Source organism: Sebastes fasciatus, chromosome 5, assembly GCF_043250625.1.
Source record: "Sebastes fasciatus isolate fSebFas1 chromosome 5, fSebFas1.pri, whole genome shotgun sequence".
Lineage (NCBI taxonomy): Eukaryota > Metazoa > Chordata > Actinopteri > Perciformes > Sebastidae > Sebastes > Sebastes fasciatus.
Genome location: NC_133799.1, coordinates 9,091,058 through 9,114,555, shown reverse-complemented (window position 1 = coordinate 9,114,555; position 23,498 = coordinate 9,091,058). Strand labels below are relative to the sequence as shown.

The 23,498-nt window shown below is 40.3% G+C and overlaps 1 protein-coding gene across 1 annotated transcript; it reads left to right on the top strand.

Annotated features, from left to right (window-relative positions):
• On the top strand, positions 1 to 22,032 carry alg6 (ALG6 alpha-1,3-glucosyltransferase). Its single transcript, XM_074634920.1, has 14 exons — positions 1 to 191; positions 407 to 491; positions 1,649 to 1,738; positions 1,972 to 2,060; positions 2,161 to 2,243; positions 2,838 to 2,902; positions 4,309 to 4,494; positions 5,569 to 5,704; positions 9,364 to 9,449; positions 11,290 to 11,374; positions 11,652 to 11,722; positions 12,906 to 12,974; positions 15,287 to 15,479; positions 20,732 to 22,032. The coding sequence occupies exons 1-14, from the start codon at positions 110 to 112 to the stop codon at positions 20,927 to 20,929; spliced, it is 1,518 nt and encodes a 505-aa protein (XP_074491021.1). The 5' UTR covers positions 1 to 109; the 3' UTR covers positions 20,930 to 22,032.
• Positions 22,033 to 23,498: the final 1,466 nt, after the last annotated feature.

Below are 23,498 nucleotides of genomic sequence, written 5' to 3'. Positions count from 1 at the left end.
ACGAAGACTTGACGGGTGACGTAACCAGGAAATGTAGACAGATTCCAAAGCAGACAGATTGTTTTTAGCTTTTATTTTTTCCTCTTTAAGCTCATTTATTACCGAAGCTATGCAAACGTGGAGTCTCGTATCACTCTGTGTGTTGCTCGGGGTTGTTGTGAGATGGGGCGTTTCGTTAAATTCATATTCAGGTAGGAAGAGTGAAGAGTTTAATGTTATTAACATGCTGCAGCCTGCAGAGAGTCACAGCATGTTATGTTACACTACTGCTGCTCAGTCACTGTGTGTGTGTGTGTGTGTGTGTGTGTGTGTGTGTGTGTGTGCGCGCGCGTGCGTGTGTGTGTGTGTCCGTCATTGATGTAGTTCATTCATTCATCAGACTAACAGCTGAATGATTTTCCTCCAGGAGCGGGGAAACCTCCCATGTTTGGCGACTATGAAGCTCAAAGGCACTGGCAAGAAGTGACCTACAACCTCCCTCTGCAGGAATGGTCAGTCTGAAGTTTGTTTACTCAGTGCAGGGGTCAGCAACCTCTACCTTTATCAAAAGAGACATTTAAGGCAGAAATAATTTTAAAAAAAATGTGTCTGGAGCTGCAAAACATTTGAGCATTGTGATGAAGGTAACACAGTTTATAGTCTAAGTATATAGTATATAAGTCTAATGCAGTGCAAAGTGCAAATGTAGTACAGAGTATTAGGGCCACATTGAGGGAAAAAACATCTGAGGTTTTCAGAATAAAGTCATAAATTGACGATAAAAAAAGTCGTAATATTCCGAGAATAAAAGTAAGAAGTTTACGCGAAGACTTTTTTCTCGTAAAGTTATGACTTTATTCGCGTAACATTCCGACTTTTTTCTCGTAATATTACGGGGAAAAAGTCGGAATGTTACGAGAATAACGTTTACGAGAATAAAGTCATAACTTTACGAGAAAAAAATCTTAATAATACGAGAATAACGTTTACGAGAATAAAGTCATAACTTTACGAGAAAAAAATCGGAATATTACGAGAATAACGTTTACGAGAATAAAGTCATAACTTTACGAGAAAAAAAGAAAATGACACGTAACATTACTACTTTATATTCTGACTTTATTCTCATAATACTACAACCTTTTTTTTCGTAAACCTATGACTTTATTCTCGAAATCTCAGATTTATTTTTTTCCTCAATGTGGCCCTAATACTCCGTCGTACCGTCGTACCATAGACCTACAACAATGATAAATAAAATTTAAAATGTAAACAAAACAACAGTTATTAATTTCCACTAATTAAAAAAAAAAAATCCACAGGGAGCCACTGGAGAGGGGCTAAAGAGCCGCATGTGGCTCCGGAGCCGCAGATTGCTGACCCCTGACTCAGTGGAACAAGTTTGAGGAAGCCAAAAAAGAGTAGTTCAAGCACCTGTAAAAAGAGTATGAGGTCTTTTGGGGCTTTTGCAGTGACTGGAAATACTGTAATGATTGTACTCAAAACACACTAATGTATATGTAAATCTAACGGTGAGAGGAGCAGATTCTGTGAGTCACATACCCACAATGCCACAAGTATGGGATAAAGCTGAATCTGCATGTATATAACAATAATGTTGTACAAGTCTGACACAGTTTAAGTATTTGTAATGTTTGTACTCATCCAGGTACTCTAACACTACTGAGAATGACTTGAACTACTGGGGTCTCGACTACCCTCCTCTGACTGCCTATCACAGCCTGATCTGTGCTTACGTGTAAGTCATTTATTTATTATTTAGAGGGTATATTTTACAGGACATCTCTGCTTCAGTGTGTGAATGTTTATTGAAGAAAAGAACCAATTTTAATATGGCACACATTGCTGTTCTACTTACTTTTATATTCGATTCTACTGCATATACCCCTGTGCATAAGTATTATCATTAAAGGTTTATTTTTAGGATTATAAATACTATAATGTCTATACTATAACTATATATTCCTGCAGAGCCAAGGCGATAAACCCTGAGTGGGTGGAGCTCCACAAATCCAGAGGTTATGAAAGTCCAGCGCACAAGTTATTCATGAGAGTTACAGGTGCAGTAACCATGAGAAAATAAAGTGAAAAGCTTCTATCTACCTCAACCACAAAACAATAACTTGATGTGATCTAATATGGTTCTTTGTTCTGTTTCAGTCCTGGTGGCAGATTTGTTGATATACATCCCTGCTGTGGTTTTATACTGTTTCTATCTGACTGATGGATCCTCTAAAAAGAAGGTAACACAATATGACATCTAATAGTTTTTTCAACTAAAGACTCAAATGAGCCACATTTTCCTCTTAGTCTGAGGAGCCCGCCCTGATTAAAACTGATTACAGCGCTGGTCATCCAAAATGGGGAATTATGAAGTCATTATTGCAATATAATATGATGATATTACATTTTCCAGGAAGTTATGTATGTATAAACACATTTAGAGGACAGTCAATTAAGAGGGATCTTTTGTTATATTATCAAACAGTTATTGCAAGACGCATACCAGCTTTGTCTGGAAAAAGGAAGCACCAGAACAGGCTATCCCAGCATGCATTGCCTTTTTGTTCAGTGCACGGTGGTTCAGGCTCTTTACACCTTAAGTGTGAATAAGCAAGTACTGGGAAGGCTTAGTGAATAAGGACAACTGCTTACTTTGTTTTGAGATCCCTCTTTCCACAATAAAGTCTGCAAATATTTATCAGGTGATTCAAATGTTTGATATGACATAACCCATAACATGTAATGCATCATTGTATAATAATAACCAGTGCACTTTAGTTAGATTTTAGTTATGTTTGCCTTCTAACAGCTCATAAATGCTCTTTTCCCCTCAGGTATCCACTGTGTTGTGCTTCCTTCTATACCCAGGCCTGATTCTCATTGACTACGGGCATTTCCAGTATCCTTTATGTACAGGTGCATTTCTACTATTTATTCACTGTGATATATGATATGATATCATTATTGTGATGACTTCCTGTGAAATACTGACCTTCAAAGTTGCAGCCATTGACCTTAAAGTCCCAATCCTAATCGCATTAGAGTAGCATATCAAGTAAATATTATATTAAATATATTTTCTCATCACCTTTGTAGCTCTTTGAGTTGCATTGATTGACAATGTAATACTGTTTCTTAAGGATTTAAACTACTTTGAACAACTTGAAATGTGTGAAACTTGTCAAATGAGTGTATTCTGAATGGCAATATAAAGCTAATATTTGAGCATTTGCCCCACGGCAATATTATATAAGATTGTTTACATACTTATATTATATATAAATTATGTGCCTTTGTTCCTCATGGAATTGCTCCTTTATCATAGATATTAAATGGAAAGAAACAGCAGCTGATACGGAATACAGTTAATCTTAATTCTAGGGCTGTCCATCGATTAAAATATTTAATCCTGATTAATCGCACATTTGTATCTGTTCAAAATGTACCTTAAAGGGATATTAGTCAAGTATTTAATACTCTTATCAACATGGGAGTGGGCAACTATGCTGCTTTATGCAAATGTATGTATATATCTATTATTGGAAATCAATTAACAACACAAAACAATGACAGATATTGTCCAGAAACCCTCACAGGTACTGCATTCAGCATAAGAAATATGCTCAAATCATAACATGGCAAACTGCAGCCCAACAGGCAACAACAGCTGTCAGTGTGTCAGTGTGCTGACTTGACTATGACTTGCCCCAAACTGCTTGTGATTATCATAGAGTGGGCATGTCTGTAAAGGGGAGACTCGTGGGTACCCATAGAACCTATTTTTATTCACATATCTTGAGGTCAGAGGTCAAGGGACCCCTTTGAAAACGGCCATGCCAGTTTTTCCTCGCCACAATTTAGTGCAAGTTTGGAGCGTTATTTTGCCTCCTTCGCCTCATGGTTGGTACCAATACATTCCTCAGGTTTTCTAGTTTCATATTATACCAGTATCTTTACTCTAGCTTTAAAACTGAGCCCGCTACAACCTTTAATATCGCAAGTTGCGTTCATGCGTAAAAGACACTAGTAGCATTAAAACAAATTTGCGTTAACCTGTTATTAACTTTGACAGCCCTACTTATTTCATGTATGCAGTGATAAAACAATTAAAAACATATTTGTTGTTATTAAGACACTATTAAACACAACAATTAAAGAGTTGATGTGCAAACTGAGCATCTGATCTGAACTGACCCCGGATCAGCTGCTGTTTTATAATGTACTTGTCCCAGCACATTGAGCCGTTTACCTCCACTTGTATACATGGAGACACTTTTAGCACAATATTGACCTTAACTGAATCAGGTACAACGGAGTGAGTCTGGGCTTTGCCCTGTGGGGGGTTCTGGCTCTGGGGCTGGGCTGGGATGCGTTGGGCTCCGTGGCCTTTTGTCTGGCTCTCAACTACAAACAGATGGAGCTGTACCACGCTCTGCCCTTCTTCTGCTACCTGCTGGGGAAGAGCGTCAAACAGGGCCTGATGGGGCAAGGGTGAGTCTGTTTGTTTGTATCCTGTGTTTTCTTTCTTCTGCACTTAAGATTGTTTTCTTTACATTTTAAGGAGTTTTGGAGTTATCTACAGCTGTGGTTTCCAACATATTTTGTCTAACGTACCCACACGGCACAATCAGATGGGCTCAAGTATCCTTAATCATAACCCTAGTTGTTTGATGACATTTCACTTCAGAGAAAACCCAGTAGCTGTAGTAGATCTGTGACATATATGAATCCATGCCAGGAAAGAAATGAAAAAAAGGACAGTAACAAAAGGGATTTATCATTTTCATTTCCTGCCTTCTTGAAAGAAAAGAAAGTAGGAGACAGTCAAACTTTCTTGCAATTAATTAAGATCACAATTTATGTCTCAATAAAGCAGCCACTGGTATGGAGGATTATTCGGAGGATTATCTTTGCGTCTGTGAAGTCACGATTATTCATCCGTGTCATTGTTTTGTTTATATTGTTTTGTCACTCTGCATAGAGGTGTCAGCTGAGTGCTCAAAGCAGATACGTAATGTCAGCCTATAAGCGAGCAGTGTCCTCAGGAGAGCCACAGAATGACTGAGGTAATCAGATTGGATGCTGTTACTAGTGTGTCCAGTGTCTGTTTATCTAGTAACAATGTACCAAGGGCATTTAGTAGCAAATGGAGAGCTGGATTAGAAGGCCCGGGGGGGAAGATATGTCCAGATGACACTCTCGCCATGCCCAAACTCCTCAGCTATGCTGTGTGTGCGCAACTTAACCAGCAGCTTCACAGTTACAGCTGACAAGATAGCCTGACCTCCGCTGAAGACTTTCAGCTGATGCATGGCTTTCACTGCATTCCTCAACGCAAGGGTCAAATCCCAAATTTAGGACTTACAGACAGTATGTACTCACAGTTTGAGGAATGCCAGTAGACAAAGACAAACTTAAGCTACTCGCTAATGTCAACATTTGTATTTTGTAGAAATTACGTTAACAGAAAATGTCCAAATTTTGTGCCTTGTTTTTAAAAATGATTCATGGTGTATCTGTACCTCCTGCTCTCAGACATGATGCTTGTCTCTCTGTGTCATATAGGGTGTTCATGTTGGCGAGAATTGCTTCAACAGTGTTGGTGACTTTTGCCCTCTGCTGGCTGCCCTTCCTGTCTGACCCCGGTCACGCCATGCAGGTGGTCAGGAGGATCTTTCCCGTGGCTCGCGGCCTGTTTGAGGTACAGTAGACTTTCTAGAACGAAAAGTCAGCCTGAAGACCACAAGCTTGATATTGCCTTTTTGACTCTTAGTCTTATCAAAAAAGGCATTTGTGCTCTTGTCATGCAGGCATCTAAGAATAGATATTCACAAGAAACAAGTGGAAGAAGGTAATATTAATCATAGGCTACCTAATGTTAGACCAGTATGGCCTGCAGATTAGATGATTCACACAGGTCACATGCACATTTCTTTTGAAGCCCTTGAGGTGGTGCAGATGTTTGACCTCCTCTACCCTGTTCTGGGGGTAAACATGAGCATGTGTATCCCAGGGGACTATCAGAAATTCATGAATAAATGTAATTAATCAAATGTCCTCACATTCCAAAATACCATCAATAGCATGAAATAAGTCAATAAGCCTGAGGGATTCTTGTATGGCTTTGAAGATAAAATATATATGTATACTGCCATCTGTTGTGTTATGAGCAGAGATGCTGCTATTATATGTGTCTGTTTACCCTAAAGCCTGCTGCTGTGTTCGTATCAATGTGTGCTTGACTTTGGTTTGTGGCGGCTCTTTAGGCATAGAAGGCTGCTAACTAAATATAAATATAATATAATGCACAGCGGTTTTATTCATCCATAAAAGTTAGGGACTTTACAAAAAGTACTAGAGGGTGAGGAGGCTCAGTAAAGGGTTGTGTTTTTTTGCTGAAGGGAGAGTAGTCCAAATTTTCCTGGAGAGCAGATGATGGTCTTATATTTTTTCTCCTCCCCACCAGGTTCACCGATTCTGTGGTTGTTATAACTGTTTATTTATCAGCTCTTTTATTTATTAATGTCTGTATTTTCATACTTGTCATAAAGTATATATTTTTTCAATATTGGGTTTAGGCTATTGCAATTGTTTTCAAAGACAATATTGACAAAATTGAGGATTTAGCCCCACTCCTCACTCCCAATAATTTCATATGGTCCTTTAGGGTTTATGCTCAACACTGGCCTCCTACACACACAATATTGGATCCTTCAATCAGTTTGTGATTAGCACCTTTTAATATTAGTATGTTGTGTAGGTATCAGTGTGAATTAAATGCCCGTAAAGTAGTGAAGTGATATCGTTATTTTCCTTAATTTAATGTAATTTCTGTTGAAAGGGAATGCTGTTTCAAGACGTAACACAGCGAGGGAGCGAGAGAGAAAGGCTGTTTGATATTCTACGATTTCTTGGAAGTTTTGTGCCTACTTTTTTTCGTTTTCTCGGAGGTGACATTTCTCTAAGAAGATAAAGCCCTCATTTAAATTTAACAGTTTACAGCACGTGGCTGTGATCAGTGCTTTTATGAAAGTCAAATTACAACCTGTGTGGCACTCCCCGTGCCCGACACACTGCTCCACGCTCTCAGCGTGGTGAACACCCCTCCGCCCTGCACCGCTTAGCCGGTGGGAAATAGATACCCTGCAGGATCAAAGAAAACAGTGGAATAAAATGGTGAAAGGTCAGGAGATCAGTTTCACTCTATCTCTGGGAGGTGTGGGAGGGTTCGGGACGTACAGTAGAGGATATAGATAAATCTAAATAATTTATGGCCTGGGTGTTTTCAGCACTTCATAGCAGAGCCGTGTTCTAGCCATGTGGACTGATGAGTGGGGCAAACGCTACGTTTAAAGGCGTATCGGAGCACATCCGACAACTGGTGCCTGCGACCGACTTTATCTTTGGAAAGCTTATAAGTATGATGGACTGTTTCATAGCACGCACACACACACACACACACGCACTGGTCAGTCAGTCTTTGCCTCTGAGAGAAGAGCAGATACAGGAATATGATATCAATTAAAAAAGAAAGTGATAGTGGACAGTGAAAGACTTCAGCTGGCAGTGTTGAGAGCCATCGTGGAAGGAGCAGAGGTGAAGTAACTGTGTGTGTTTCTGTACTTGTGTGTGTGTGTGAGACTGACAGCTCAGAGGCCAAGGTTTTGCAGCTCTCATTTCTGAAACCCCAGTATCTCTCCTCTTGTCCCGGTCCCTGAGCTGGCACCCACCGCAAGGTGTCACGGATGTGAGAAGTAATTGAAAATTCTACCAGGGGAGCAGATGGCAGCATGCGCTGTGGCAGTATTTGTTTAACGAAATGATGCAAACATAATACACAGGGTGTGAGAGACACTATACTCCCCTGTGACGACAGCACGAGAGGCTGCCGGGTCGAGGCGTCCTGAACTAATTATGAAATTGTGCACGTAAGCAGAAGCTTTGGACAAGGGGACAGTAGGGGCGAGAAGGGGTGGTGGGGAAGAGGAGGGCTGCTGACTGGTGGTCGTGGCAGCTACTGGGCGGGAGCGGTTGTAAGTTTGCCCACTGAGCTGCATTCTGGCGTCTCACGTTGCCGCCTGCTCACAAAAATGGCACCAAATGCTTCTCCCTGTGAAATTCCATGCTAGCTTATAGGTGAAGGAGCCGCACTGCTCTCGCCCCCCCTTTACATTTGCCGATGGGACCCCCCTCCTCCTTTCTTGTTCATGTGTTGCCTTCAGGAACATTCCCGTGGCGGTTATTTGGAGCGGGGAGGCAAAGAGGAAAGAGAGAGGGAAGGGGCTGAGACAACACAAAGCTGGATGACCCAGTGCTGCTGACTAGGCTGCCATTAAGATCCACACAGCTGTGCTGTGAGCAGCTGTAGCACAGAGGAGAGAGAGGAGGCCAGAAATAGTTTTTCTAGACAGGGCCACACACTGAAACCATTCACAGTGGAATCATAAAGCTGATCTACGCACGCTGCCTCTGTGATGGGTGATATCATAGTGCACAGTGGCGGCTCGGGCCTGAATATCATCTGATCCCGGCACAACTGCTTAAGCACTTAAATCAACTGAATCTCACAGCAACGCCCTCCTCATCTCTTATAAACCACAAGTACTTTTAGCCCGGTATTAAGGCTGTAGCATATCTTCCATATTATTCAGATAGGTTGTTTACAAAAACAATCTGAAAATGATACAGTCTAACATGAGAGAAAAGTTACGGTGTTTTTTTATTAGAGCCGAAATTAGTTGACAGAAAATTAATGTGCAATTATTTTGATAATTGATTAATCGTTTTAGTCATTTTAGTCAAGCAAAAATGCCCATAATTATCTGTATTCAGCTTCCCAAATGTGAGGATTTTCTGCTTTTCTTTGTTTTATATCACTGTAAATTGAATCTGTAGGTTTTGGATTCTTGGTGAGACAAAACTACTAATTTGAAGATGTTACTGTGGGCTCTGGGAAATTGTAATTTTTCACTATTTTCTGACATTTTTACAAGCAATTAATTAATTAATTAAGAAAATAAATGGCAGTGCTCTGTGGTTGGTCTCTAACTGCTGGTCATGCAGAAGCTACTCTGGTTTGACACTTGACCTCGTGTCCCCAAGTTTACAAATAAGTCCCATGCTGTTTTCTGACGGGGGAGTCAATTTATGACGGAAGGTTACGTACAAATGTCCCTCTGGAATTTCTATTGCACTTTCAGTGGGGAAATTAATACCTACAGCAATGCTACTTATTTGCTTTCTCTTCAAAGTGGAATTTATATTTTTTATACACAGGCATCAGGGCATGTGTTGATGTTTTTGTGTGTGACATAATTTCTCATTTAACCAAGTGGTGTGTGTGTGTGTTTGTGTATACAGGATAAGGTGGCCAACACATGGTGCAGCTTGAACATCCTGATAAAGATCAGATCCATTCTGTCCAGTGACTCCCAGGTTTACCTCAGGTAATCCCTCTATTTATCTAACAAGGTCTCGTGTTTTTCTCCTCTATCTTTCACTCTCTTGCTGTATTGTTCTGTCTCTCTTCTTCTACTGTTTCTTGTTTTTAATTTTCTGGGAATGACAACTGTGATTCAGCGGACGGAATCAAATAAATGAAATAAGACCATCCCTAAAGGAAACGTCTTGAGAGGAACTTCTGAACATGAAGTCACAGCTAGACACAGGAGTCATATACAGAGATGGAAGCCGAGTAAATCAAGCTGATTTTCATGTAAAGCATGTTATGGACTATGTGCTTTATTAGACGTGGGTGAAAGACAAATTAATCGTTCTCTCAGGGGCGACGACGTTGTAAACACTGAGCACTCATGACATTTAACTTGAGTTTCTCTGCCCACTACCCCGCGGAGCATCCCAGGAAGTATTCGGAGAAGTTATTTAGACTAAAATCTGAGAACCTCTCCGATCACGATGAGAAAACAGTTGTGTCATGGTGGAGCCTGCTTAAATGACCCAGCACGCTAAATTTAGGAGCCCTGTGTTCGCAGCATGGACACGTTTCTGCCAGACTGCTAAGTCCGGGGATCAAGATGGACTTCTTTGACTGTGGTGCATTTCAAACAAATGAAAAACACTCTTGTCTTTTTGGCATAGGGAGTGGATTGCTAAATGCTCTGGTGTGGGCATACTGTGTACATAGAATGAATCAGCTGTGAAAAGAGATCCCTTTCCTTCCGGACCGCAAAACCCTGCCCTGCACATAACACACACACACACACACACACACACACACGCATAACACACTTGACGTCATACACACTAAATACCCACTCACTGGTCCTTTACTACTACTATCTATCTATCTATCTATATCTCTATCTATCTACCACTGTCATTAACTCTATCTATCTGTGTCGTAGTACAAACACATTGTTGCCATCATGCCTAGAGCTAACTCGCTGCCCGACCTCTCAGCACATTCACACTGACACATAGTCACTCTCTTCCGGTGCCTCCGACCCCAGCAGGTGACAATTGAAGGGTTAAACTAATGCCTGTAACCCTAAGAAGGGGCCAGTATTTGGTCATTTCCCACATAGCGGAGGTCTTAGTTTGCAGAGCAGGCGGTGTCTAAAAAAAACCCAGCGAGACGGATCCACAGTTAGATTTTGGTTCGACTATTTGCATTTGACATCAAAATCAGATCATCTAGTGCCACCGACTGAAAAGAAATCTTGTGTTTTGTCATCCAGTTCTCTGGTCACTATAAGTTTTCACGTGATGCCATGTCAACACAACAGAAAGATGCACAATATGTGTTAGCCTGGAATTATGTGAAAATCATTTTTTTTTTACAAATATAAATATCTATCTATTCACTAAGTTATCATATAGTCATTATAAATGTACATACATTTAAATTCACACAGCGACATAGCATGAAATACAAAAATTAATGCTGTGAATAATACAGAAAAAGAATATTTGCTAAGGGTGTCGTGATATAAAGGTATTGACAATAACTGTGATATTTAAAAATGAAATTTTGATATCATATTAATAATACACATGATTTTATCATGTAAATAATCCAGCGCCTCTTATATCATTTAATATGTACAGTTATGGTTACAGACTCTTTCTCCACTCATATTTTGAGTGTAATTGATTTGCCAAAAACGAGACAAATCGCACAATAAACAAAGTTCAAGATGAATAAGCATTTTTTTTTTTTTTTAAATGTTCTATAGATATCCCAATAATATCGTTATCATCGATTTTTTTGTGCATTTCAGTATGCTGATGTGAGATAAGCTGAATGTTTGTTGTGTTGTTTTTCAGTTTGGCCTGCACTCTCCTAGCAGTCCTACCTTCCTGCATCAGACTCCTGACGAAGCCGACCTTCTGGCAGTTTAAACTAGCCTTGGTGAGTGTGGCATCTTGGATCCTCCCCTTACAGAGAGGCAAGGCTCAAATATCAGTGATTTAATCATTTTAATTTGTCTCAGAACTTTTTGCATTTCACTGTCTTGTCTAAAAATAGTATCAAATAATTACAGTGTAACACAATCATTATTGATGCCTCCTCCGTTCATACATATTATTTTCCTTCACTGCCTTTATTAAAAAGTTTGCTGCTGCCCAGTCTTATTGTTCAATAACAGTAGTTGTTGTTTTACTAATAATCTCAATGTCACTTTTAGGCCAATTCATCTCTGGCGTTTTTCCTCTTCTCCTATCAAGTCCACGAGAAGTCCATCCTCTTGGCTGCCTTGTAAGTACTGAGGTAATACTTCTTGAGGTTTTGTCCCACTGGGTGATCTGTCGACATGTGACAGCAGCGACGGTAACAAACATTAATGGTACTTTTTCTATCTTGTAGCGATACCTCAAATTATTCATGAGTATAGATTTAATTTCAGCTCACTAAGGAGCCATTCGCCCGTTCCCCCACTTCAGATCACAGTTTATGTCCTGCAGATTGTTAATGAGTTGAATACGTGCGCACTACTCTGTAAAAGTGACATCACCCTCCTGCCGTACTCCCACAGTTGCAGAGGAACGATCTGTTTAAGTACAGACTTGCTAACTGAGGGCTTATTCACGTTGGTCATCATACTCCGTGCCACACAGACACAAAAGTCATAATATGAGTAAATGTAGTATTTGTAAAGATGTGTGTGATTAATTACCATTTACCTCTATATGTATAAAGCTGTGTAGGTACAGAGTGACGTCTTTGACAGCAAGGGATTTGTTTGCTAGATCTGGGCTCATCTATTAATCTAGATTGTTGCTTTATTAACTATTGAGTTATATCTCCCACCTGTCCCCCTGAATCAATCAGTAATGCATGTCCAGGGATTAGGAAAGAATGGCAGGCGGCAGCTCGGGGCGTTGTTTGCGCAGGATCAATTATTGGGCTGTAACAGGATCGCCAAAGAGCACTGGCTGTAATTATGGGCTCAGGGACCGGTGGAAAGTGCCCCCCTCGGAGCACAGTGTGTGCAGCTAGCGATGGCTAGCAATGACGCAGGCAACCAGGTTCAACTAAAAACAGAGGCCTTCACTACACAGAAACACCACATAGAAGTCATAACTTTTAACTTCATCATTTTCACGTCTTTAATGTTGAAATTGAATAATTAGTTTAAGTAAACGTTGGATTTTTATATATATATATATATATATATACAGTACATACATGCCAGGGCAGTTACAGTAAAATGCATATATAGTACGGATGTAAAATAATGTGATTCAACACTTGACTGCCTTGTGAGAGACTGTCAATAATCGATTCATGTGGATGTCAGTTGCTTTAATATTATACACGCATGACATACAGCTTTGACCTAACATGGCCTCACTTCCTGTCTTACTGTAACATAACATTTAACGGTGCTTACTGCAGAGTGTGTTTAACAGTGAGTATGTCCAACTTTGATCTTTTCTAGGCCTGTCTGCCTCCTGCTGAATGACCTCCCCTTGGTGGTTATTTGGTTCCTACAGGCCTCGACATTCAGGTGAGATTGTGTGGATGGAAGACTTTAATTAAACACAGGAAGTAGTTAGATATGAGCTGGGTCTTTGTTATTCTTTATATCAAATCAAAAGTACTGTAGAAGGCACAACTTGACTTACATTTTTGTAGCTGAAGCACAAGACTATGAAATGAAACTACATAATGTCTCTTCTTACAACCAAAAAGTGCATATGTTCTCAGAGGTTTAGCCTCACTTAGTCTGGTATAACCAGAAGATTAAAGTAGCTAATGTCAGGAAAATTAAGCTACATGTTGCTGTATAATAAACATTACTGAGTCAGTTCACTGATTTTATTAATATTTTCTACTTGTGCCACTATTACATTAAAGGTATAATGTGTAGGATTTGATGACATCTAGTGGTGTGGTTGCAGATTGCAACCAACTGAGTACCCCTCCGCTCACTCCTTCCTTTCCAAAACTGCAGTAACGTGAGCCGCAGAATGCAAAACCCTGGTAACGCCGTTCGCCTCGCTCAGAGGTTATCCTCACCATAATAACACTACTTTAGGAGCAACGGAAATCAGACAGCGGTTGGCGGTACCACAGTTTTGCACTCACGTTACTGCAATTTCACAAGCGTGTTGGAGAACGGTGGCCTCCAAGTAACATAAAAATGTTAAACTCTCTCTCTAGAGCCAGTGTTTGGTTTGTCCATTCTGAGCTACTGTAGAAACAAGAAACGATTCTTAGTTTCAGGTGATTATACACTAATGAAAACATAGTTATGAATATTATATTCCATTCCTGCTAATAGATCCCCTGAAATGTTACACACTGTTCCTTTAAGTTTTATCATTTACCCTTATTCCATAGTGTTACCTGCCACTTGTGGCCACAGTGGTCATTGTTCAGAAAAAGTCTCGCTTTGAGAAAAAGATGGACCTGTGGGATGTCCTGGTAGCTAAGTTGCCGCGTACCACATAACTGCACTGTCCAGGGTTCGAATCCAGCACCTCTCTTTATTTCTCACCACTGTTAACTGTCAAATGAGAAATGCCATCCAATGTGGGTTGAGCTGAGGACCCTGAGTTGAAAAGACAAGTAGTGCTGCAAATGCTCTGTCTAACTTTCACCAGCTGTTGTTAAATTCTTCCGGCAGCACTAATTGTTGTGCGTGTGGTTTAGTATAAGGATATCTGGGGATTACACAGCATAGTCTGCATGCCTGCTGTCTAAGCGTGCGTTGTGTAGGGACAGGAGGTCATTCTGTAGCTGAACCTCAGTACAGTCCGACTCGGACTTTCACATTATCTGCATCCTCTACACTTTCCATTTAAAAAAATACATCTTTTGTTAGCATAATTGGCTGAATGGATGCTTAACCATGGCAATTTTAAGAGGACAGAATGCAGCCAGTCTGTTTAAATTGACAAAGTATGTATTTCCAAATTGTTCAACATTTATCTGCTGAATGGAGTTTTTTTTTTTGTTAGAGTATAAATCTGAATGAGTGGTTTCTTTGTGAGTGGATGGGTTTTTACAAGCTGGGGTGATGTGCGATTTACTATGAGTCAACTGTTGTTCTTGTTCGTGCCCTTCTGCTAAACTAAGATAAGCTTGGCATGAATGTCAGAGCATCACTAACTGCTTGTGCAGGACTGCTGGATAGAAGCTATGTGGTTTACTGTTGCCCTTTTCCCAGCCAATGTGATCCTGAACTTAATGAGGACTTATTATGCTTTTGTGCTTTTTCCCCTTTCCTTTAGTGTGTTATATCGTTTTTTGTGCATGTAAAAGGAAAGTTACAAAGCCCAAAGTCTACGCCAAAGAGAGTTACTCTCCCCCACAGAAACACTGTTCCTAAACCGCCTGAAACGCCTTGCTTGAAGTCTCGCCTTTTCTTCCATAACGTGGTGATGTCACCAAGTAACACATCTGCATAATACCTGCGTAGTGGCTAGTTTGGCACGCCCTCAAACAAAGCTAGTTAGAGTGGAGCTGGAGCGGAGTCCGAAGAGTTTGGTTCGGTTGACCAATCACAACAGACTGAGCCAGCTGACCAATCAGAGCAGACTGGGCTTTTCTTTTGAGAAAAATAAGCATAATATGTCCTCTTTAATGATTTACTGCTGGACATATATAAAAATCCATAAAAAAAACATCATGTTATGTATATTTACATATTCTGTCTTGGAAGTGTGTATCACAGGTCCATCTGCACAATCCCTGCTTACTACTGTTAAGAGTCATTAATATGCATTGCTCTGTTTGGGGGTTACTGTACATCACTCCAGCCTAATTTCTAAACTGTAAATGCACCATTGTTCTTGTCCTCGTCCCTCTGTGCAGCATGCTGCCTCTGTTTCTGAAGGACGGTCTGCTGGTGCCCTATGTTGTGACCTCGCTGGCCTTCCTCTTCTTCAGCATCTATCTACTGTCTGCACTGGAGCACTGCTCAGAGGAAGAGCTGAGACTGGGAGCCTACCACAAGCTGCTTTTCTGCTTCCCCAAACTGGACCTGGCCTGGATTGTAAGATGGAAGGTCAGTGTGGTCCGAGCTCTCCAAAGACATCTGTGTTACAACCAGGCTGAATTTGGTTGTTGAGTAAATTAAGACAATAAGGTTACATTTAACTATTTCACTATCATTTTTTATGCCTCCACGCCGGAAGGCAGCCGTCGTCGGAGGCATTAGGTTTTCGGGTTGTCTATCTGTCCGTCCTATTCTCACTCAATATCTCAGGAACGCAGGGAATTTATTCAGATTTTGCACAAACGTCCACTTGGACTCAAGGATGAACTGATTCCGTTTTGGTGGTAAATGGTAAATGGACTTGCACTTATACAGCGCTTTTCTAGTCTTCCGACCACTCAAAGTACTTTACACTACATGTTAGCATTCACCCATCCACACACACATTCACTGATGTCCCGCTGGGATCCACGGGTCTCTGTGCTCCTCAGATGAATAAACAGGCACAAGTATTTGTCTGCATGGCATGGAAACAGCCTCTGTGCTCTACTGTATTCTGTTAAAATATATATTATCTATAGGCTACATATCTACAGACTAGGCACGCAAAGTGCATTATTATCATACTGTTGGAGATGTGTCAGTTTTTGCACGGAGCAGACACCAACCCGCTCGCTCTCATCCTCGGCTCTCTGGAGCTCTGTACCCCACTGTTGCCAGGTACAGGCAGCGGTGTCTGTATCCCCGGTGACCGGCAGTACAGTAACTTATATTTTTACGTTAATAAAATGTACCCGAATTCACAATTGTGTAAGATATTACTACTGACATTCATGTAATATTACGTCACAACGTCTGCTGTATTGGCCATGTGTTTACTACATGTTTATTTGCATATAGAGCGGGGAAATGAGATCAGATCACGAGTGGTCACTAGAGACGCATGTGAACACGTATTTTAAAGCCAGGTGTGAACAGACGTATTTAAAGCTGTCCACTTGTGATCACTCAGGACGCATGTTAATGCCAGGTCTGAACAGGGACTAATAGTATAAAATGATGACATTTTGGACACACATGGATGTAAACGGCAATTTGTCTGGTTGGTGGAGGCATACAACCGGGAGGCGATAATTCTAGTTAATTTCTACTTTTAGACTTGTAGTTAGGATTTGCTACTTATTGTCCTAGAAAGAGTATTTTTAGTGGCATTGAAGCAATGGTTATATGTATCCTACATATCTAAAAAACTTTCAGAAAGAAATTGACTCTGGTTTTTATCTATGGACACCTTTTGACCTACTAATCCTCAACATCGTCCTTGCTGAGTATGTGCAGCAAAAAGAAAGTTGTTCTGCATGAAGAGACGTACAATATGTTGCACAACTGCTCTCTGTGTCTGACTGTCACCACAGATTTGTGTGTCCCCAGCCATGCTGAAGTCAAAACAATACTATCCTTTCGGAGGGGGCAAAGAGCACATTAATGAAGCGCAAATGTGATTTCATGGTTTATATATCAGGTAAATGTTGTAGGTCAAGCTGCAGAGGTTGCGGTCTGCCATCCCAGAGATTTGTACAGGAGGCGGTAACTTCTATCATTGTGGTTGCAGCTCTAATTGGCTGCCAATAAAATAAAGGTCATGCAGAATTCTTAATATCTATTAATACAGGTAGTGAAGGCAGGATTGTAAGTCTTCATCTTTTATTTTCAACAACACGGGCAGATTGTGCTATTGGAGTCATTTAAAGCCACTATGTGTAGAATATCGGTTTGATTAGAGCATCTTTCAAATGATTTTTTGTTTGTCGAGAAATTAGACAGTAAACAATGTTGTAATGTATGTGTTGGCTTCAGCCCTCTCATCTCATTGTTAGCAGGTCAGTTGGCATCATAGACTGTATATAAGAAGTGGATTCAGTCACCGTGACGTCACCCTTTGGTTTTTGGAGCTTCGAGTTCGGCATTTCGGCTGTCGCCATCTTGGTTTTTGCAACCAGAAGTGACACAAGAGGGTGGAGCTTAGTACAATTGAACGCTGAATAAGACATTTTTAGCCGACCAAAATGTTACAATTAACTTTCATGAAATGAAAACACGCTGTGAAAGGGTTAAAGTTGTAAGACGAAAATAAGGATGTCGTAGTAGTGACCTGTCAACCACAAGGTAGCCACGCCCTAAAGCATCCCCTGTTTTATGGTCTATTTGACTCTAAATGGCACCATAATTTACTAAATGAAAATCATTCTGTATTGAAGAAGACTTGAAACTATCGATTGAGACCATAAACTCATGTTTACAATGTTTACTGAGGTAATAAATCAAGTGAGAAGTAGGGTCATTTTCTCATAGACTTCTATACAATCTGACTTCTTTTTGCAACCAGAGGAGTCGCCTCCTGCTGGTTGTTAGAAAGAATGCAAGTTTAAGGCACTTCAGCATTGGCTTCACTTGTCAGACCCAGAGGTTGCCCACTGACTGGCACGAGTTTCTCTCTACCACAGTGTCTTTTTTACACTCCCAGGAGTCACCAGAATCACACATTTTCTAACCCTACACACATGGGCTTTAAGTTGAAAGCGTGGTTTCGTTTTGCTTCTGACAAGGCTCATGAACAGTAAACAAAGTAGGGATATTGCTGCTTGATTAAGTTAACGGTTCATGTCTGCTCGTGTACGTGGATGCAGGAGGATGCACAGCTGATGCATTTGCAATAGGAAGGGTGCTGATTTCAGGATCCCAGGTGGCCTGTGCTTTGAACGAGGCCACTAGACCTAAATTGCAACCGTGTGAGAAGATATCCCAACTATATACCCAACTGTATAAATAAAGATCATGTGCCGCTGTAAGTTGTGTAAGCTGTTCGGGGATGAAAGACGCTGCCAGCCGAAGAATTATTTATCACTTATTTAAGTTTCCACAGCGTCTGAAGTGGCTGCATCGCCGGCCCCTCAGCGACAGGGGCTCCGGTAGGGTGTCAGAGATTAGGAGAAGGTGTCTTTTTATAGCGCGTGTCATTAACACAGGTTTGCCTAGATATATTTATTTACACAAGCAGCGTAAATAGCGAGCCCCGAGGATGGCGATAAGGTTTCATGGGTTTGGGGTTGCGGTGTGGCGGATGTGGGCATGAGGTGTTTCCTCCATCTTACTCACTGACTTATCTCTGTCTCGTAAAGCCCAAATAGACACAAGAATGATCTCACTCACACCAGCAGTTCTGTTTGCAACTCTGTAACAAGGCAAAAAGTAGTTTTGTAGGTTCTAATTCAAGCCGGCTATTCTGCAGCGTGATACTCTCTTTTCTTTATTTTATCACCTCTCAAACGACCAATCTCATGTAAGTCATCCAGTGATAAATATGCAATGTGATCCGAGAGCTTTTTAAATGAATTCATTCATTGGTTTGATATCATAGCTACACTTAAAATTAAGGGGAGAGCTAACAGTTTGTTCTTGGCCTGAGGTGCCCGGTCTTTTCATTGTTTTTACGAGGAACAGTTTCTGGTTCCAGGAATATCCAATCACTCATCACAAAAAAAAGCAGTCTGGAAAAAAGTTCTCTACATTAAAGGGGTATTTCAGAAATTTACAGAGGCTGAGATATCCGAAATTTTAGTCTCTAGTATAGGTCAGAAATGCTGGATCTGCTATACCTTACATAATGCAACTTTCATTAGACCCTCCCTGCATGGTGAACGGCCACATCTTTTAAATTCAACAGCTAAATTTTTTTAATGCAAGGTTTCTATTAAAATATTTGGTTAAGCTTCAAACTATAGAAAGCTCAGCTCAGAGCCACAAAAGATACATTTATATTTAGTTTTTACGCGCCTTGATAAGTATACTAATCTTGAAGTGTAAAGTTGGTCTCAAACTTGTTGGTGAGAGCTCATCAATCATACTCTGATCTCTAAAAACAGATTCTGCATTCATATGTGGGCTAGAATCTGAAGGCAACAGAACAAGATTTTGGTAAACTAACTACTAAAGTCACTACAGCTTTTAGCCGCTACTGGCTGCTAATTGGTAAGTGTTGTTTAGACATGTGCTCTGAACAAACAGTATACAAAGTTCCAATACTATATAACCTGGCATTTATCTACAAATCATGTCCATCCATGTCCGTCACTTCTAATAATTTTGAATCTCTAAATTGAGACATAAACAACACACAATATCCTTTGATACACGCAAAACACGTTGTCATACAAAACACAGTCAAAAACTGTTTGCCTTTTCCAGTCAGCAGCACCTGTGGTGGCAGGCATGAAGCCTATATTACCGGTGTCCAGCCTATTAACACACATCTAACCTTACAAAATAAAATACCACAAATAAAAGAACATGGCTCCTACAGATGCGCTCTGGTTTCTGTTTGTAGTCCGAGTAATATTGACCAATCAGGTTCGAGCAGGCTTTGGTTGAATGCAGGTAAACAGTCCGTGTGGAGACCAAAAGCGGTGGAGCGCATTGGCCGAATGCAATCAGGGAACCCACCGACTATCGTCTGACGATGATTTAGCTTTTTATTGGTTTAAAATTAGCTTGTGAACTGGCTATACACGGCGTCTCCAACTAGAACTCCAGTCTCGCATCTCAAGTTGCTAATCGGAATGTAAACAATGAGCAGCACACGGAAAAAGAAGTCTCGGCCCGTGAATCCGCTGGCTACACCAGAACCCCAGAAATAAAACCCCTTGCCAGACCGATAGCCGATGGGTTCTGAGATTGATCTCTCTATCACGCATAGTACTTAGATGATTTGAAGAACAATGTGATGACATCCCAATTGCAATTTATTTCTCTCTTCATACTCTGTTCCGATGAAACGCTAATCTATGATTGAGCAATAAAGGTCATTCTTGACCGTGAAAATAGTAATTTGATAAAACAATCTTCATTCAAGGTCCACTTACTTTACTTTCTTTGTCAATGCTTTCAACCATATCTCATGGTATTCATCAGTGGAAAGATTTCACTCCGTTGTCATGGAGATGGCATGCTTGAGAGACATATGCTGTTATCACGTGACCAAAGGGCCATACTAAGGTCACATGATGACAACTGAACCATCTCCGTGACAACCAACTAAGCAAACTCCATTTCCGATGAAGACCTTGAGACGTGGTTGAGAGTTCAAGAAAAAGCTAGTAAGTCTAACTTGAGTTGAGATCTTTTTGTCAAGCTAAAGTTTCGTCTCTCTAAAGCAGCACCTGACCACAGCTGTTTCACCTGAGCCTGGGTTTGTGAAGTCTTTTAGGGATTTCATTATGAACTCATCATTCAGCTGATAACCACTCTGTCCGTCTGTGTTACAGTTCTACATCAGCGTCGCAGCCATGGCCGGTCTGAGCATCGTGACTGTAGCTCTGGCTCCTCCGCCACATCTACCCGACTTGTTTCCTGTGTTGGTGTCTTCTACTGCTTTCCTGCACTTCTTGGGAACATTTCTATATTTCAATATTGTCCAGTTCAGCGAACCACCCAGCAGAAAGAGCCAGAAGAAGTACAACTGAATGGCGCCAAAGGCACGGCACATTTTCTTAGCTAATTTTGCTTCAGGTAAGCTAGCGTTACACCGTGGGGCACGTCTGCTCTTAATGTACATGAAGGCTTTCACTCGTGCCATCAAGTCCTCAGTGCAAAGAGCACAAATGTAGAGCTGCAACGATTAATCCACAGAGAGAACATTAATTGGCAACTATTTTGATAATCATCATTTAATTCAATTTTCAAGCAAAAACGACAAACATTTGATGGTTCCAGCTTCTCAAATATGACAATTTTCTGCATTTTCTCTGCTTGCATTATAGTAAATTGAATATCTTTTGGTTTAAGGCTGTCGCTCAGACAAAACAAAAGATTTTTCCACATCACCTTGGGCGGCTCTCAAACATTTTCCACAGTTTTCTGAACTTTTAATGACCAAATGATTAACCAAGAAGATAATCTGCAGATTAATCGTTAAGGAAAATAATTTGTTGAAGGGACATTGTGGGCTGAAATCATCAATCATACAAAATGACAACTAGAGGAGCTGTGACATCAACAGAAAGGGAACGGGTGGTGATATTTCGCCTTAAAATCATGAGATCAGTCTTCTCTGTTACCAAAACTCAATCTGAGTTACTAAACCTCTTTTCTTGAATTATTTTTTACTTGGACCAACGGTACTTAACTCTTCAAACTACACTGTTGCTGGCTAATCCCACAAGTGCAAACAGACGAGCAGTGTGCAGCCTACACATTTGACCTCACATAGCTCTGTGCCTGTATGCTCAAGCTACAGGAGGTGGCCACAATAATAGAAACACCTGTTGTAAGGTTTAGTTGTTGTTAAGACCACGGGAGAGGTGTTGATTTCATTTTGTGGTAACTTTTTAAGTCATAGTTGGTAATGATATTGTAAGGTGTTCCTGTTATTTTGTCCACCCTCCTCTGGGTATTGTGATTAAAGCACATACCTTATGGGACTCAGGTCTAGCAGTAACTGTTGATAATTATTCATGTGAACTCTTTTTTTTACGGTTTTCTACTGTTTATTTTCATCAATCATTGAAGTTCTTTTGTACAAACTTAGTTTTTGTGAAAATAAATAAAAAATTCTCAATGACCTAAAGTGAACATCAGTTTCATTGCCACATTGTTAAAATGATTTAATTTTGAGCAGCTTCATATAAACTGTCTACATTTACCAAGTAGTCCGCTAAATCACCCCTAACAGTCTGGCAGAGACAGAGCCAATAATTGGACAGAAATTATATCTTCCAAAGCTTTTACTCAACATCATTAAATATTCATTACAAGTCCTAGATACTACAAGGGTCCTGCACAAAAGACCTGTTCATTTAAAGCAAAACCAGTGACAGGACAGGCCTTAAAAAGAGATGATGGAAGGTGACATATCTGAACATAATGCTATAAAGTTGAAATACCACAGAAAAAAAAGGTACAAGCAATTTCTTTCTCCAATCTCTGAGCGAGTTAATGACGGGCATAAAAAAATCCATTACAACTATAAATGTTATCAGGTCAGTGAGGGTTGCCTGTGCATCTGAGGCTCCAGGCCAGAAGCCAATAATGAGCCACAGGGACAAATAGGAGCCCGAGATCTGAGTTAACTGTTACCACAATGGGACGTGACCACAAGGGGCCAATTAGAGGTGGCGTGAAAGGCGTTGGTCTGCCCTTTTATTACACATGTTTATATAAAGTCATGCCAATACGTTTAGAAAGATGTGAGGAAAAATGGGAATTTGTCTCCCACGTCTGAAATGGGGGAAAATGGGATGGTAAATCAATAATATTAGTAGTAAGTTAGTAGTATAATACAGGTAAACAACTTATACAGCTGGAGTAAAATATTAAAAGCCAACACATTCAAAACAATACTTTCTGGTCTACTTTATTCAAATTGAATAATGCCAAAAAGATTAGTTGAATAATTGATTTCAAGAAAATGACATTTCCATGACAACTGGGCATCTGCTGAGGAAGATCATGTTGTACGACAACCTGATCTCATGGGAAGGCGTATTAATAGCACGACATTACAAGGACATTCTGCACGTCATGAGAACGCATTTTAGCCTTTTCGCGTGACATTTGTACGCCTCTTTTGCGTGTCATTTTTACGCCACGCGACAAAACTACGGTAACGGCCGCAGTTAGGTTTAGGAAAAATGTCATGGTTGGGCTTAAAATAACTGTAAACTAAGTAAAATAGGTACAGAAACAACGTACCACAGCGGCCCGGGTTCGAATCCGACCCACGGCCCTTTGATGCATGTCATACCGTCTCTCTTTTTGTCTGTTTGTTGGACAGAAATGACAATTTGAAGACATCTTTTTGAAACTTGTGTTGGACATTTTTCACTATTTTGAAATTAAAAAAATCTAAAGATTAATTGCTAACAATAAATATAAAATAATAAGCATTAGTTTTTTAGTATTAAAATATACTAAACATCAATTCATAAAAACCTATATATAAACCAGATACACAAAGGTAATACAATGCAGTATGTGACAACAATCACACAACAGTAATAATAAAGCTACAAAATATAACACAAAGCAAGCTGC

Coding starts and splice junctions, on each gene's coding strand:
- alg6 (XM_074634920.1), top strand. CDS start 110: ATGCAAACGTGGAGTCTCGTATCACTCTGTGTGTTGCTCGGGGTTGTT. Junction 192..406: donor TTCGTTAAATTCATATTCAG/GTAGGAAGAGTG, acceptor ATTTTCCTCCAG/GAGCGGGGAAACCTCCCATG. Junction 2,903..4,308: donor ATTGACTACGGGCATTTCCA/GTATCCTTTATG, acceptor TAACTGAATCAG/GTACAACGGAGTGAGTCTGG.